General features: G+C 41.2%; 1 protein-coding gene across 1 annotated transcript in view; it reads right to left on the bottom strand.

Moving 5' to 3' along the window:
• Positions 1 to 521: 521 nt before the first annotated feature.
• The window catches only part of ABLIM3 (actin binding LIM protein family member 3), a 181,186-nt gene continuing 165,186 nt past the window's right edge, over positions 522 to 16,521 (bottom strand). The window contains 9 exon segments of the mRNA XM_067463718.1: positions 522 to 2,440; positions 3,533 to 3,613; positions 5,993 to 6,000; positions 6,791 to 6,851; positions 8,542 to 8,600; positions 10,149 to 10,178; positions 13,673 to 13,739; positions 13,741 to 13,821; positions 14,844 to 14,908. Of these exon segments, the coding sequence (XP_067319819.1) occupies positions 2,327 to 2,440; positions 3,533 to 3,613; positions 5,993 to 6,000; positions 6,791 to 6,851; positions 8,542 to 8,600; positions 10,149 to 10,178; positions 13,673 to 13,739; positions 13,741 to 13,821; positions 14,844 to 14,908 (566 nt within the window). The 3' untranslated portion in view covers positions 522 to 2,326.

The following is a 16,521-nucleotide window of genomic DNA, read 5'->3' as shown; positions in this document are numbered from 1 at the left end:
TACCGAAAATGAAAAAGAGGGAAGCCTTGCCTCTGTCCAAGAACTGTCTCTCTTTGTGGTTAATTGTATAACGGCATTGAATGTTTGCCATAAATGTATTCTGTAATCCACTTAGAGACTCCTCAGGGAGATAGAGCAGAATATAAACAAAGTTGTTTTATTATTATTATTATTATTATTATTATTATTATTTGAGGTGTACCTATAATTCATTTCATGAAAATATTGTCACTGTGATTTCAATACCCCCTTGTCAAGTACGTAATACAATGCAATCCACTCGGCTAATGTTTAGAGTCCCTTTCTCATCACACAACACTGATTCCACTTTAACTGTCATGGCAACATCCTCTGGAATCCTGGATTTTGCCGTTTAAGGAGCAGCACTTAGAATTATCAGCAAGAGAGAATCTCTATACTTGTATTGTTCCTGTAGTACAGAAATACAGTGTTTGGTTACGATCTTCCCTATTAATTCTGAAGAGGAAAAAATACCAAAAAAGAGCTGAGACAATATACAATTTTTGTTCAAACAATGTATTTAGATAAGAAAACTTTTTTTAAGAAAGCAGAACAAACCTACAATTTCCCACAGAGATAAAGACATTCCATATACATTTCTTCGTTTAAAAGGCTATCATATGGGTTTTATCTGGTATTGGAGGCATTGCTAATTTCCAGAAAAGGCCAATAAAATCCATACTAAGTACTGCAAATATGAGTAAGATGTTCCAGCATACAACAGCATTTGTCCAAGCTCACCTCCTTTCCTTTTCGACCCAAGTCCACTTCTTTAGAAAAGACATAGGTTCTACAAAAACCTTTATAGCTCAGCTGCAATGCCTCCAATATCACATTTGCCTGGGTATAGTTTCATCTCTTCTTAACAACAAGAGGCAATGTTTATTTAAAAGACACAATAGAGAGAGAGAGAGAGAGAGAGAGAGAGAGAGAGACAGAGACAGAGACAGAGACAGAGACAGAGAGAGAGAGTTATGTCTGTTTCCTTTGGAAATGCAACAGGGATGTCGGCTATTTCTAGCTATATCTAAACATAAAAATAAATAGTGTTGATCTTCAGGTTGCAAGATTAAGGTCTCCCATGGCAGTGTTTACTGGTTTAATTGGCTGATTCTCCCATTATTTGCCGATGGGAGGGTGAAGCTGGAGGAGTGAAAAAAAGACCTATTTTTTTTTAAGTGCATTAATGGATGGTCCTTCTAGGGTGCATTCATTGATGGTCCTTCTAGGCAATAGCCAGACTGTGTACATTCCACCAACATGTGCAAGTACAGAAAATATACAGAATTTGGTATTTTTGAGAACGCAGAGTCTGGTAGGTGTCTTAAGGAGAACTGGGCTGGGGGAAGGCAATCTGCATACTTCCGGAACTAGAAGAAAGTAAGTCAATTCATTTACTCTGTGTTCATGGCGGAAAGGTCTATCAAGTAGACCTTAGCAATGGTACAAAATTCAGCTTTGATGCACAGGGGGAGCTGTGCTTGATTACTAGGTATTGCAGACAAACCATGAGGGTGATCAACACCGCCAAATGTATTTCATGAACTTCCAAAGGCATCTAGATGATCGCAGTAGGAAACCAAGAGGATTCTTCTTCTATTCCTATATGCAAACATGTTTAATACATACAATTCCTAAAATTATGTTTTCCTTCTTGGTGTAGAATATATTGCATTCTTGGTGTAGAATGAAGCAGCACAATGTGTACATAACCCTGGATATGGCTAAGGCAGAGTAATGGGAATCAAGCAGTGGAGAAACATGTTGCAACAAGAGGCTGGATGAGATGAACCCCTAGCTTGATCCAGCAAAGTACTTCCGATGGCCTTACATTACATTTGGGCTTCAGAAACAAATTTAGTTCCTTGTAAGTAATGTGCCCCGTTACCACTGCCATTTTACCTCCCTTGGGATGGACTTGGATGTAGGAAACGGATAGACGAGATACGATAATGCCCAAGATTACCTGACATTCATGTAAGAAAATGATCGTCCCATATAAAAACAGGATCCCGCCTCCTCCCCCGACTTGAAAACTTCCCCTAAATAACAGTTACATTTTAAAAAATGAATAAGAGAAACAAAGGGCATAAAAATATTCATGAGATTTCAGTTCAGTCTACAGGCTTCCGAAGAGAGCAGCCAAGGGTTCTACTGTACAACAAAAAGAGTTATACAGCATTTCAATATAGAGATCTTTCTATATATATAGATATATATTACATATAACTATATATATGCATATATTTATAGGTATGTATACATATATATATGTATATATATCTTTATTTATAAAGCACTGCTTCTAAAATAGCCGTGCCTGCTTCTTCAGCTCATTCCTCTTCCACAAGGCCAGGCGATCAAATTCGGCAATGGTCATGCCAAACACCTGGTAAAATTCCTCGGGTGACAGGTGGCGCTGGAGAGAGAGAAGAAGAGAGGTTTTATGCTACACAAGCATAGCTAATGCACAAGTGTGACATGATGCCCATCCTTGCATGAAACACTGCAGCAATTGGGAGGGCATCTAATTTAAGCTACCACATCATTGTGTTTTTATCACTGGTTCTTCCTCTATTTATCTAGCAAGAACATATTGAAAAAACAAATGGTTGTTGGCACCACAGCATGTTCACACAGAAGAGAGAAAGGATCTGAACCTGTTACAGTTGACTATTTACCATGAAGGGCAGTTAACTATTTAGGATGAAATGTATTTGTGTGATACCACTAGCTGTTGGTGTTCCATTTTGTGTGTGTCAGGAGTGACTTAAGAAACTGGAAGTTGCTTCTGGTGTGAGAGAATTGGCCATCTGCAAGGACGTTGCCCAGAGGTTGCCTGGATATTTTGATGTTTTACCATCCTTGTGGGAGGTTTCTCTCATGTCTCTGCATAGGGAGCTGGAGCTGATAGAGGGAGCTCATCTGCACTCTCCCTGGATTCAAACCTCTGACCTGTCGGTCTTCAGTCCTGCCAGCACAAGAGTTTAAACCATTGTGCCATGGGGGCTCCTGGTATTCCATTGAGCTTGCATGAAATAAGTATGAGCTGACATATAAAGCCTGCAGCAATGGATTTGAAGCTTGTTCAAAGCTTGATTCAACTAGGGATGGGGTACATTTGGCTTTCTGGGTCTTTTGGATTTCAAAAGACCCAGATTTTATACTCAAAGCCCCAGCCAGCATAGTCAATTATAAGAGACTATAAAATCTAAATTTCAAAATATCTCCTCCCTTGAGATAGACACTGTTGGGTTTATAGCTCCATATTCTGTGCAAGAATACAGAATGTAGGATGGAAGAGAGGAAAGAGTACAAAACCTTCTGTTTAAGATACAAAATACAAAAATATCTGCACAGACTATCATTACATTTCATGGACAGCAGATCTTGTTTTTCATTTTCCACTGAAAAAAACAAAACTAGCACAGAAAGAAACTGATAATATGGGAAAATGAATTGATTGGATCAGTCCCAGACACTCGCAGGAGGGCTGGCAAATTTCACTTACCTCTAACCGAGTTCTGTCCGCATCTTTGGGCAAACGGTTCCTCCCCCTTGTTGTAACTAGAAGCAGCTCATATGGATATATCTAGAGAGGGAGAGATAAAAATAGGCTGCTAAATCAGAGAGTTTTAATCCACAAGTATGAAAAAATGAAATGAGTGAATGGTGAATAGTGTTTTGAGGAAACTTGTAACATCTAAGTCAGATACAAATGCCCTCCCCTTTCACGTTTTGATGTTTTATGCAAATATAATGCAGATACGATCATCTAAGTGTCATCCAATGTGATTTTAACTCTCTCAAAATGGTAATTGGCATTTGCACAATGAAACTGAAACACAGAACAAGTGTTGCTCTAGTTTTAGCCTGCAAAAGAACTGTATTTCCCATGAATTCAAAATAAGTTTTTATTATTTCATAGCTTTAAATAACAGGTGATCCAGGTAAACTCTTTTTCTGTGGAGCTTCTGGGAAGGACTTGAGCTCAATGGTAGAATGTATGCTTTGCATGTAAAAAAAGAGACCCAAGTGTTGTTGGGAAAACCACAGAAAGTCCTTGGCAGTTGTGTAAGTACAGAGTGAGACAGTCATGGTGCAAGGGCTCATTTATACTCACAATTTAGGTCTATATGAAGTTGGATCAGCCCTGCAGCAGTTAAACACCATGCAGGGTTAATCTAGCTTAACCTGGGGCAAGGCTGCTTTTAATGAGATCTTGTCCTGAGTAAAGCAAAGTCAGGGGAAAGCCTGAATCCTGACCCAGGATTTGGGCCTTTTCCTAGGACTGTCAAGACAGCTGGGCTACTAACTAGAACGGTCTACAGCTGTCTTGATTGTCATCTCATGTTGACAGGCTCATCCGGACCAGGAACATGGAATGACAGTTCCCTGTAAATACCCCCCATAGCCCACCCTCATGTCAGCTGCAACACCTCGCCTATCTTGCTCTTTAACTCTCTGGGTATCATCAGCCAGAGCACTAGTACCAAGGGAAGGGGGGTTTTCTCTATTCACTCTCTCTTAGCATTAGAGGCAGGAAAGGTTCCCATCTGCCCAACTGTGCAGAACAGAGTTTGGTGCCACTGGGCAGCTACCAATATGTTGTCCCTACATTAGCGATCAATATAGAAAGGCTCTTGAGTTGGTGTTTATTTTCCCTGTGGCAGGAACAACTTGAGAAATTGCAAGTTGCTTCTGTTGTGAGAGAATTGGCTGTTTGCAAGGATGTTGCACAGGGGATGCCCAGATGTTTGATGTTTTACCATCCTTGTAGAAGGCTTTTGCATGTCGCCGCATGGGGAGCTGGAGCTGATAGAGGGAGCTCAACCTGCTCTCCCCAGATTTGAACCACTGAGCTGTTGGTCAATAGTCCTGTCGGCATCCTCAAACTCCGGCCCTCCAGGTGTTTGGGCCTTCAACTCCCAGAACTCCTGACAATTGAACAAGCTCATTAGGGCTTCTGGGAGTTGGAGGCCCAAACGGCTGGAGGGCCACAGTTTGAGGATGCCTGGTTTAACCCATTGAGTCACTGGGGGCTCCAGTTAGTGTTGTCAGCATCCTATGTAGTTGCCAGTTCTCCAGTATGAAACCGACATCTCCTGTCCTTTCATGTCTCTCTGGATGCTGAGTGCCATTCTGTAATATCTAATCAGGAACCAGAACTGTTTTGTGATTATAGCAATCTCTAGGTCAATAAATGCCTGAAAGAACCAGGGACTAATAGCTATTGACAGGAGAGACCAATATAATATATCAAGGCAATATAACCCACAATATCTGCTTTGAACTGGGTTATCTGAGTCCACACTGCCATATATCCCAGTTCAAAGCAGAAAATGTGGGCTTTTATTCAGTTGTGTGGATGGGGCCCAAGAGAATTCTGGCCTTAGAATCCAGGTGAGACAAATGTTTCACACCAACAGGAAAGAACAATTGCTCTTTCTATTTGGCAGGAGGAAGAACTCCTAGCAGAGTAGAGGAGCTTCCAGAAAATATGAGCCTAGGAGCAGTAGATGGCAAAAGACATATTTGTCCCTCCTTCACCTCTTTCTTCTTAGTCTTCTTTTACTCATGAGTTCTTCAAATGCATTCCATTACTGACCATTTATTTTCCCCAAAGTGACAAATTTCACATGGCAAATACAGTATATAACCCATAGAATGAAAATTCTGGTTGCAGAAATGTAATAACTTTAAACACACATGTTTCCAGATTATACTTAGACATATACATATATAAAGGTAGAGGATAGGACCATTGAGAAACTCTCTATCAAAATAGGAGCTCTCAAAAGTAGTATGGCTAGCATGGAGGCAAGATTGATGTTTTCTTTTCAACACGTTCAATATGGCTTCTGTGGATCGGCATTCAGAATTCCAGAGCAGCTTAAGTAGTAGCTTCTTACTTTCCAGAGAGAAAGGACCCAAAGCTTTAGAATGCTACAGTTTCCTGGGAAAGTATTACCTTGTATTCTGTAAGAGATTAAGATAAGGGGGGGGGGGGGGGGGAAGACAGACACAGGTTATTCTTTAATATTCTCTAGACCTAATACTGAAAGTAAAAAGTTTGATGTAGTGGTATTTGAAATATTTGACATTGGTAGGCTTGTGATGCATGTTATTCTGTATAGAGCAGTGTACACATTTAGAGCAGTGTACACACACTGCTCTAAATAAAATATAAAGCTACTCCACAGCTATCTTGGTTCTTGGCCATGAATAACTACACTCAATGGTACATATAGGCAGTGTCAAGCCTATAGTCACCTAGCCATGAATAATTGAAACTTCAGGGATAATTACATTTAAAAATGTATAAAATCCATTAATTTCAGTGGGAAATAAATGAGAATAAAAATAATACATGTATGGCTGGATTGAACGTTCACTTAAAATTAATATCTCATGCTGTGGTCCTCTACTGTGCCCAGTATCAAAATCTGGCTCTTCTGATTTTCAGCATATGGTCTTGCATTCTTGTATCCTTGTTTGAGATGAAATCACAAATGATTGTTGTGTTCAATTGCCCTTTAAAATGATTTCACAAGACCTGAAATCTAGCAAGCAATAACCACCTTAAATTAAATCTTTCTAAAACATCACATTTCTCTAATATAAGAGTACCATGCTCTCTAGTGCCATGCTCGTACTACTCCCATGCTCTCTAGAAAGAACAAATCTCAGGTGGAGATTTTAGGCCCCTATTTCACAAGTCCTATCATATACCCCCCCCCCCCATTTTTGCTTCAGTTCTTCCACTTACCTCTCATCCCCCAGTTGACAGCATTTGTGCTGTCATAGTGGAAAAGCTCAGCGCTGGGAGGCTGCAGAGGAAATAAAAGTAGAGCAAAAACAGCCGTCAATATGGGAATGAATTCCATTAATGGTCCCTCTGCTCTTCTAGAGTGGCCTCCATTAAATGTCTGACAGTAAATGTGTGTAGCAAGAGCAGAGATTAGTGGCTGTTTTACACATTTACATGAGTCTGTTAGCAACGATGTGCAGCAAATGTTTCAGCTGTACTTCATAAAAAAGAAAAATTAGTCTGCCATGTTGTTTAACAAAACTTGCAAATGCTGATTTTGCTTGATAGCTATCTTTTCAGCTTCAGAAATACTCCCCTTTACATTTTGATTCTAAAAAACTAAGTTGGGTTCATAAACAGTAATTAATCAAAATCAAAAATACCTGTTCTGCCATTAAAAATTCAAGAAGAATTTGCCTGCAGCCTGTGCGGGGAGGAAAGGGTTAATGCCACATATTTTATTTGGGGTTGGGGCTGGAAGAAAGGATATGGATTACATGCATGTGTGTGAACAGACTATAATGGAAACAAGAGAGACATAGGTATGGGTCCATTCTAGGCCTATGACCCACTCTGCAACCTGGGACCTCCAAACACCCCATTGCGGTTCCCCAATTCAGGTGAATAAAGGAGAGAGCCAACAGGGTATATTCTGCTGCAAACCAAGCATGCCAGCATGGCATGAAAAATGTTGGGGATGCTCTAAATAAACAAGTCCATTAATCTCTATTCAAATTTGCTTTCATCTTTAATAAATAGTAAAAATATATGTATACCAAAGAATTGTTTTAAAATAAAATTATTTGTAATTTATTATCAATAATTGTTTGATTTCCATACCTATTTGATATACCTATAAACCCGTGTCATGTAAAAAAATATCAGTGAAAAGGGGTTGAGAGTGGGAAAGGTTTAAGAAGCCCTGCTCTAGAGAACAGGGTGAAATTACTAAAACAACCATATTTTTTTTCTTGAGAACAATCCTATGGGGCAGCTTAGGTTGAGAGTCACTGCACCCAGTCTCCAGGACCCTGCACTAACTATTCTATGAATCCTGCCAGCCTGATAAAATGCTTTCTTTAGAAGCAGTCCAAGATACTTTACTACTTGAGATGGGCAAGATGATCTGGTACTCATTCCATGTAGACATTGAATGGACTGGCAAGTGAATCTAACTGCTGGCAATGGGGAAGCTTCCTCTATTCTACTTGAAGGATGCTGCTAGTTGTGTCTGTCAGTCTGTGGATGTGAAATGCAGGCTGCTTGGTGCAAACAGTAATTTGTCACCAAGCTTTGTATAAATATGACTAATTTAGTCTCCTTTAACAACCACTTGTTTTGTAAGCTTTAGGACTTGTCTTTGACCTTTCCTCCATTTCTGTACAGTAGAAAAGTTATAAAGTCTTTTCTATCCAGTTGGATCCTGGAAGCTTGGCTTTGTCTTTTTAGGTCCTTTGTTCCTGGGAATCTAATCTGCTCAGAGCATCTCCACAGCCCTAGGCCCCCTGGAAAAGATGTGAATACTTGTGTCCAAGGAGGAAAGGCACACACTTCCCTTTTGCTTGTTGCACTACAGATTGCCTTAGTTTAGCAACAGGGATAATTTCTTGACCTTTTATTTTCCAAAGGGATAGCAAACAGGCCTGCAGTCTATGAGTATGACCCGAAGTGGCTGTGTTTGGTGGCTGAGAGACCATTGGCAGTCTTACCCTGTGCAGTCCATTCCGTCTGTAGGCAGGAAGAGAGGCAGATTTCGAAATGAGGGGATCTAAGGAAGAAAGATAAACAAACTTAGAACCTAGAAAACAAGAGACATGTCTAACTTGATTAGGAAAGGCTTCAATGAGAAGAGTACTTTGTGTCCAGATAGGGTAGAAAATCCTTCTGAGTTGGGTCACCTCAGACTGTCTAATAAGGGGCTGACCCTCCCTCAACCCTGAATGTGTGGACATACTTACATCAAGGCAAAAACATAACCACTTAACTAAAGTCTGAAACTGAAGGTTTTGTAGTCTTCCCTCCCCTCCATCCTACATTCTGTATTCTCTCATAGAGGGCCTGTTCAGACGACAACCTTAAAAACTCTGGCATAGACACTGAGAACTGGGAAGCCCTGGCCCTTGACCGCTCCAGCTGGAGGTCAGCTGTGACCAGCAGTGCTGCAGAATTTTAGGAGGCACGAATGGAGGGCGAAAGGGGGAAGCGTGCCAAGAGGAAGGCGCGTCAAGCCAACCCCGACCGAGACCGCCTTCCACCTGGAAACCAATGCCCTCACTGCGGAAGAAGATGCAGAGCAAGAATAGGGCTCCACAGCCACATACGGATCCACAAGAACATTGGAAGACAATCATCCTCGGAAAGCGAGGGATCGCCTAAGTAAGTAAGCAGACAGTACCTTTATAGCAGTACCTTTATTGTGCAATAAAGAAGGGGCTGTCCAGACAATGTACTGGACAATCCCGAATTAATTCACTACAAACCAGGAAAACCCTGGTTTGTAGTGAATTAATTAGATAGTGGGTTTATTCCACACCTTCTTGAAAAGCGCAGGAGAAACCAATTATTTCTGGTTCTGGACTGCAGAATACTGCAGTCCAGACAGTATCCCCACAGTTTTCCAGACTAAATTAGTCCAGAAAATTGTGGGAATATCCACCCCTCCCCCAAAGCCCCCAAACTCCTTTGAAAAGTCAAACTTACCCGGCCTCCAGTGCACTCTTGGAGCAGCTCTCCCAGCACATAGAAATGATACGCCAGGAAGGGGGGGGGGAGGGAAAATGCTCCCCACCCCGCTCTCCTGGCATATCATTCCTATGCGCAAGGAGTGCTGCTCTGAGAGTGTATTGGAGGCCAGGTAAGTTTATTTGACTTTTCAAAGGGGTCTGGGGGCTTTGGGGGAGGGGAGTAGGGTCTCCATATGTTCTCATGGGCCAGTCCCACAACAGCATCTGGACACTCACCCCAGAAAACGCATGCTTTCTGGGGTGGGCGTGGACAGGCCCTTAGGAAAATTCGCATTTTTAAAACATGGATTCTCCTGGGATAAAGGCCTGTCTGGATCCACCCAGAGTATGTTGCTATAGCCCACACATGGGCAAACTTCAGCCCTCCAGGTGTTTTGGATTTCAACTCCAACAATTCCTAACAATCTACTGGTTGTTAGGAATTGTGGGAGTTAAAGTCCAAATCACTTGAAGGGTCAAAGTTAGCCCATGCCTGCTACAGCTCCACAAACTCCCTGTACACACAGGACTCTTTGTCTCAAATAAATGAACAAGGGCAAGGTAAGAGAGGCTGGGAATAGAGATTTACATACCGCTGTCTGCCAGGTAATGTGTCCGCGGTGCTGTGGGGAGAGAAAACAACAAGTCCTATATACTTTTTCACTGTACTGTCTCTGTGTGTAGCCTTAGAGCTGACTGACATATCCAAGGGGTGCACATAAACCTGTGAAGGAAGATTGGTGGAAATAGGGAGATAGTCCAACACAGCTATGGAGGTACTATTGTAATTGCAGAAATATCTACTCACTATTTCCATTCCTAGTTACACCAAATATAGACAACCCCCACATATATAAGGACCATAACTGCCGAATTTCCAACTTTAATTCAACAGAGCAGCTCTGAAAAAAGCAGCACTTTCACTTTAGATGAAGCCTTTCTCCTTTAGACAAAAAATCCTGTGTGTTTAGTTTAAGATTGATTTGTACTTATGAAATTATTTTCCAAAAATGAATGTGAGTTTTTTGTATGTAAATTATTCATTTGCACATGCACAAAAATCTCCACCATTTCCAGATAATGATAAGTGCTTTTTGCACATTTCTGATATTTTTTGCACTAAACACAGAAATCTCCCCCTTCATACAAACGTTTTTATATGTAACGGTGCAGATATTTTGCTGAAAAATAGCAACTCTGTCCTCTCAAAATAGCCACTTTTGTGCAAAATTGATGTTTTTGTGCTAAACTCAGCAATCATGTACACAAAACCATATGCAGTGCTTTCCCCCCACATTTTGACCCTCTCCAGCCTAAAATTGTTGCATAAAGAAGCCACAGGTATTTATGCATGGAATCATTTCACAACAGTCTTTAGGTAGTATGTTATTCATCCTGACCAGGTAGTATGTTATTCAACCCTAAATATTTGGCTAGGAAGCAGATAATGGTGAATATCCTTTCCAACCCTAGTTAATAGTTTTCAGTTGCTCTTCTGTTCTTGATGCAGACAGTAATGCTCTTGTGGAGTTTTCTAAGTGGTGCACCTTATAAGTGAAGTGGCTACTTGGTATCTGCTGGGGTTTGGTTGCAGGGCTCCCTTCAAGATACCAAAATATATGGATACTCAAGTCCCATTAAATGGCTAAACCAGGCGAAGTTGTGGATGCAGAATCTGTGGATACAAAAGGCCAACTTCCCTATATGGCTATGTTTTTCCCCATGTGGTTACATTCGGAATAGAAATAAGTGATGCTTTAACTGCTCTCTCGCTCTGTATGTGCAGATGTTTCAGTCTCTCTCCTTTAGCCATTTACACATTTACAATTCTACACCCTTTTCACCAAGGATAATAAAAGAGTGGCATGGGAAGTGATTGTGAACAGAAAAACAGTTGGCATTAACTAAGACTGCATTTACATTGTAATTAATGAAGTTTGACACTACTTTACTAGCTATGGCTCAATGCTATAAAATCATTGCCCACGGTGGTCTAATGTGCCAGCAGGACTGCTGACCAAAAGATTAGCAGTTCAAATCTGGGGAGCAGGGTGAGCTCCTGTCTGTCAGATCCAGCTTCTCATGTGGGGAAATGAGAGAAACCTCCCACAGGATGATAAAACATCTAGATGTCCCTGGACAATGTCCTTGCAGATGGTCAATTCTCTAACACCAGAAGCAACTTGCAGTTTCTCAAGTTGCTCCTGACATGAAAAAAATGGATTTGTAGTTTGGTGAACTACCAGCACTCTTTGGCAGAGAAGACTAAAAGCTTATAAAACAATTCCCCTGATTCTACACCACTGAGCCATAGCCATTAAAGTGGTGTCAAACTACATTCATTTGACAGTATAGATACATCCCAAGTCTTCTAATTTCCTGGGCAAAGTTCCTGGATCCAAAGGCTACTTTTTAAAAAGACTAATTGAAAAGCTCCATGATTCTCTGCACGATGATGTTCAGCCTTTAATGATTACAAAAGGCTGCTGCTCCATCGTTGATAGTGCCAACAGGGATCCAGTTCCCACTATAGAGAGATTCCACCTGCACCTTCAACTTGCCCCTCACCCACACTCCCCTTTGCATGAAAGGAAGGAAGAAAGATGGGATAGTGTGGCAGTTCATCAAAGATTAATGAAAGACTCCTTCAGGGTCTGCTTGGTAAGGGGCTTTAGGGAATGCTATCGCGTGAGTGCTGTGCAGGTGAAAAGGTGCACATGTTAAGCCTGGGATTCGTAATGCAGTTAAACAGAGATACACAGGCACGCACGCAGAGAGGATTATACTGGCAGTCAAATGCATTTCAGCATCTTCAAATATATGATTCTGGTGAGGATCACTTTTCTTCCCAGACTAATTTACCAACACAAACACTAGATGGCAGCATACTAAATATCCACTTAATTCCTGAAGTGTAGAAACCAGGTAAAACATGGTATATCCCTGTTCTGTACAATATACAACAAATGGGGAATCTCTCCAACAAAGAATCTCTCCAAACACCTACTGGATGAATTAAGATACACATCACAATAGGCATAAAAGAGAAGAGTGGTTCAGAAACGTTATAAAATGTATATGCCATTCAACTGGCAAACGACCTGATTAATCATCATAAGATCACAAAGCAATCTTTTTAAAAAGTGCACCAAAAGAACACCAGCAAAAGAAACACAGGCCATTCCAAGGTCAAAATATTAAGAATAATGCAAGTTTCTGAAAGCTAGCAATGAAGTTTATAAGGAAAGACCTGGGAAAAGGAAGATTAAATACCTACTACTGAGCAAGGATGGTCTCAATGCAAAGTGGATTTATTTAGGCAGACAATGTCATATATGGGGAGCTATTAAGGAGGAAGCTGATTTCCTGCTGGCTCTCTTTTGCACCACTGGGAAGAGTCTATTTCAAACTATCCATTATTCTGGGAATATATTCCTTCATGTCTGTCATAGTCAAGTAGAGACTCTCAAACCTAACTGAATAATTTTGCTCCTCCTTTTTTTTTTTTTTTTTGCTTCCACTATAAAGAGCTGGGAAGGAGGGGGTTTCCAGGCTAGGAAATATTGTTGGGCAGGCAAAGAGCTACAAATGGGGATGTAAATTTACCGTTACTTTGAACACGAGAACTCTGAATCACAAAGAATCACTCCCTACAGAAACCTGACCAGCCTTTCTTAACATTTTCATTTCCACTGCAGTTCTCTTTTCCGCAGTTTCACAATCCCTGCCTATGAATGTTGTATGGAGAAAATAAAAATCTAGCTGGAACAAACACCTCCATAGGAGAAAAAAAAGAAGGTTCTGATTTAATTCAGTTCTTCCAGGAGGATTGCAGAGCTTGCTTTCCTGTAGTCATAGCTACTGAGGGACAGCCTTTTCCAGTGCTATAGGCAGAATATTAGAGCAGAATTGACACTGTGTTATGATTAGTGAATCTTGCATCTGACTTTTCCCGCAAGCAATCATCTTTAACTCTGCCATACTGTAGTGACTGATAGCTCATAAAAGGCAACCTCTCGGGGCCATGTGTCTTGAGCAACTGACCCTGTGTTCGTAGGCTGGGTATGTGGATCCCTCCCCCACCTCACCCCCCAATTGGGTGTCTGTTGTTACTTACAACCATTTAAGGAGCTTTCATAGCCGGCTGTATGCAGTGCTTCTCGACTGCCAGCTGAGCTGCGGGGGTGGCGTCCAAGGGTCGGCATAGGAATTGGATCGGGCCTTCATTTCTTCCTTCAGTATCAATCTGCCAATCCCAGTGTGGATCTAGACATCACAAAAGGTGACAAAAATGAAGTTATTGGTAGTTAATTTTACATTACAGCATGGAACAGACCCATAAGTAGTGGAGAAGGGATATCATAGGTTATTTATTTATTTACAGTATTTGTATACCGCTTTTGTCACCCTGAGGGGATCATGTTCTGCCTCGTGTAGCTGCTCTTGTGCTCTGTTATGGGCATGGAGGTGATGACAAGGTAGATGGGAGAAGAGGACTATGCCTATAACACTAACTAAACACTTTTGAGGCCTTGGAGATATAAGTCAAACTAACTACTTTCTTCAAAAACAATTTCCTAAGCTCTGGATACATGAAGGCAGTTTCTCATTTTAGAAGCAATTCCAGTGGCACTGAGACTGTTATGTATTAACGTAACTTGTATTCCAAGATACACAGGTCTAGCAAAAATATAATGACACAAAATGGTAAAAATTCAATAAAGCATAACTCAAAAGCTGAGATAGTGTCACTGTTGAAATTATTTTCAGGGATTTGCACCTACAAAATCCAGTGACTCCAGCTCAGAAAATACACCCTTGATTTTACCACCATTTAGCTACTCCAAGATGTAAACTTCTGTTTTTGAGCCACTGATTGCCACTGGCGATTTCATATTCATGGACAGTGGAACACAGGAGAAGAGAGTGTAGGTTTGTTGGTTATTTTTGTTGTTCACCTTCATGTCATTTCTGATCTATCGTGGGGTTTTCCGAGTCTGAGTCACTCAGGGTGGGTTTTCATGCTGAGTAGGGATTTGAACCCTGGTCTCCAAAGCCATACTCCAGTGCTCAAACCCTACACTACATTGGCTCCTCAAAGATAAAACCAAATAGCAATGTCCTTTCTGTCTCCTTTTCTAGGTTCCTACTTATGCATAGTAGCATAAACTGGCACAATGAGTAAAGACCTTGAAGGACAAAAGCATATTTGGCTGAAAGGGCTGGAAAAACATATCCAAGCTCAGCATAAAAAGGGTGAAGGTGAATCAATGAAGTTAAGCACTCACTTTATGCATCCCTCGATCAAACCCATCTTCTTCTCCTCCTGATGAGAATCTCCGTACTCGTGGTGCTACAGAAATGAAGACAGGGTACTTAGGAAGGAATGCTCTAGGAACAGTTTATGATAAAAGTGAGAAATCTAGGAAGTTTGTTAGGGAAATGGAAACATTTAGACATGGTTATCTGGTATTCCAAGTGACTGGAGGTTTTGAAACACAAGGCTTTGGATACACAGGAGCTTGTTCCTTTTAACATTTTTTAATTGGGAAGCTCAGAGTGCAATGTACAAAACGTGGCTAGTTGCAAAAGTTGATAGGGCTTCTGTACATTTAAGAATGCAAAGAGAGAATTTCAACTGGGGCAGCTTTGCAAGGGTTTCTCTTTTAGATTACGTTCTAGAACTCAATAACTATAGATTATAAGTATACGAATCAGGTTCCTTTAGTGCACACTTGGAATACTTCTTTATAGTTATTCAAAATGCATGCTTGACATTCTCACTACATTGCTGAAGATCTTGGCTTCACTTACATCCCAGTTGGACCACTGTAATGAGCTCTATGTGGGGCTGCCTTTGAAAAGTGCTCAGGACCTTCAGTTGATCCAAAAAGCAGCAGCTAGGTTATTAACTGGGGTTGGCTACAAGGAACATACAACTTCCTTGTTGCAACAGTTCAACTGGCTGCCAGTGCCAACCCATTTCGGGCACAATTCAAAGTGATTTTGATCTATAAAGTCCTACACAGCTTGGATCCAAGTTCTTTGAAGGGCCACATTTCACTCTATGAACCTGTTAGAACTCTATGTTCCTCTGGGGAGCACCTTCTCTCTGTCCCACTACCCACTCAAGGGAGAGGGCCTTTTTGGTGGCTGCTGTGAGAATATGGAACTCCCTCCCAAGAGAGACCAGGATGGATCCATCCCTGCTTGCTTTCCACAGGCATTTGAAGACCTATCTCTGCTATCAGGCATTTAGGGAATTATAAGGGACATACCAAATCACCTTGTCTCTCTCCTGAGGAATCTGTATAAGGACCAAGTAGCAACAGTAAGAACTAACAATGGAATAACAGACTGGTTCAAGATTGGGAAAAGCGTATGGCAGGGTTGTATACTCTCACCCAACCTATTCAACTTGTATGCAGAAGACATCATGCGATGTGCGGGGCTTGAGGAATGCAAGGCTGGGGTGAAAATTGCTGGAAGAAATATTAACAACCTTAGATATGCAGATGACACCACTTTGATGGCCGAAAGCGAGGAGGAGCTGAGGAGCCTTCTAATCAAGGTGAAAGAAGAAAGCGCAAAAGCTGGTTTGCGGTTAAACATTAAAAAAAACAAAACACCAAGATGATGGCAACAAGAATGATTGACAACTGGGAAATAGAGGGAGAAAACATGGAGGCAGTGACAGACTTTGTATTTCTAGGAACAAAGATTACTGCAGACGCAGACTGCAGCCAGGAAATCAGAGACGCTTACTTCTTGGGAGGAGAGCAATGACCAATCTTGATAAAATAGTGAAGAGTAGAGACATTACACTGGCAACAAAGATCCGCATAGTTAAAGCAATGGTATTCCCCAAAGTCACCTACAAATGTGAGAGCTGGACCTTAGGGAAGGCTGAGCGAAGGAAGATAGATGCTTTTGAACTGTGGTGTTGGAGGAAAGTTCTGAGAGTGC

Source organism: Anolis sagrei, chromosome 2 (genome assembly GCF_037176765.1).
Source record: "Anolis sagrei isolate rAnoSag1 chromosome 2, rAnoSag1.mat, whole genome shotgun sequence".
Taxonomy (NCBI): domain Eukaryota; kingdom Metazoa; phylum Chordata; class Lepidosauria; order Squamata; family Dactyloidae; genus Anolis; species Anolis sagrei.
The sequence above is the reverse complement of the archived record's forward strand: the minus strand, read 5'-3'. Positions and strand labels throughout refer to the sequence as shown.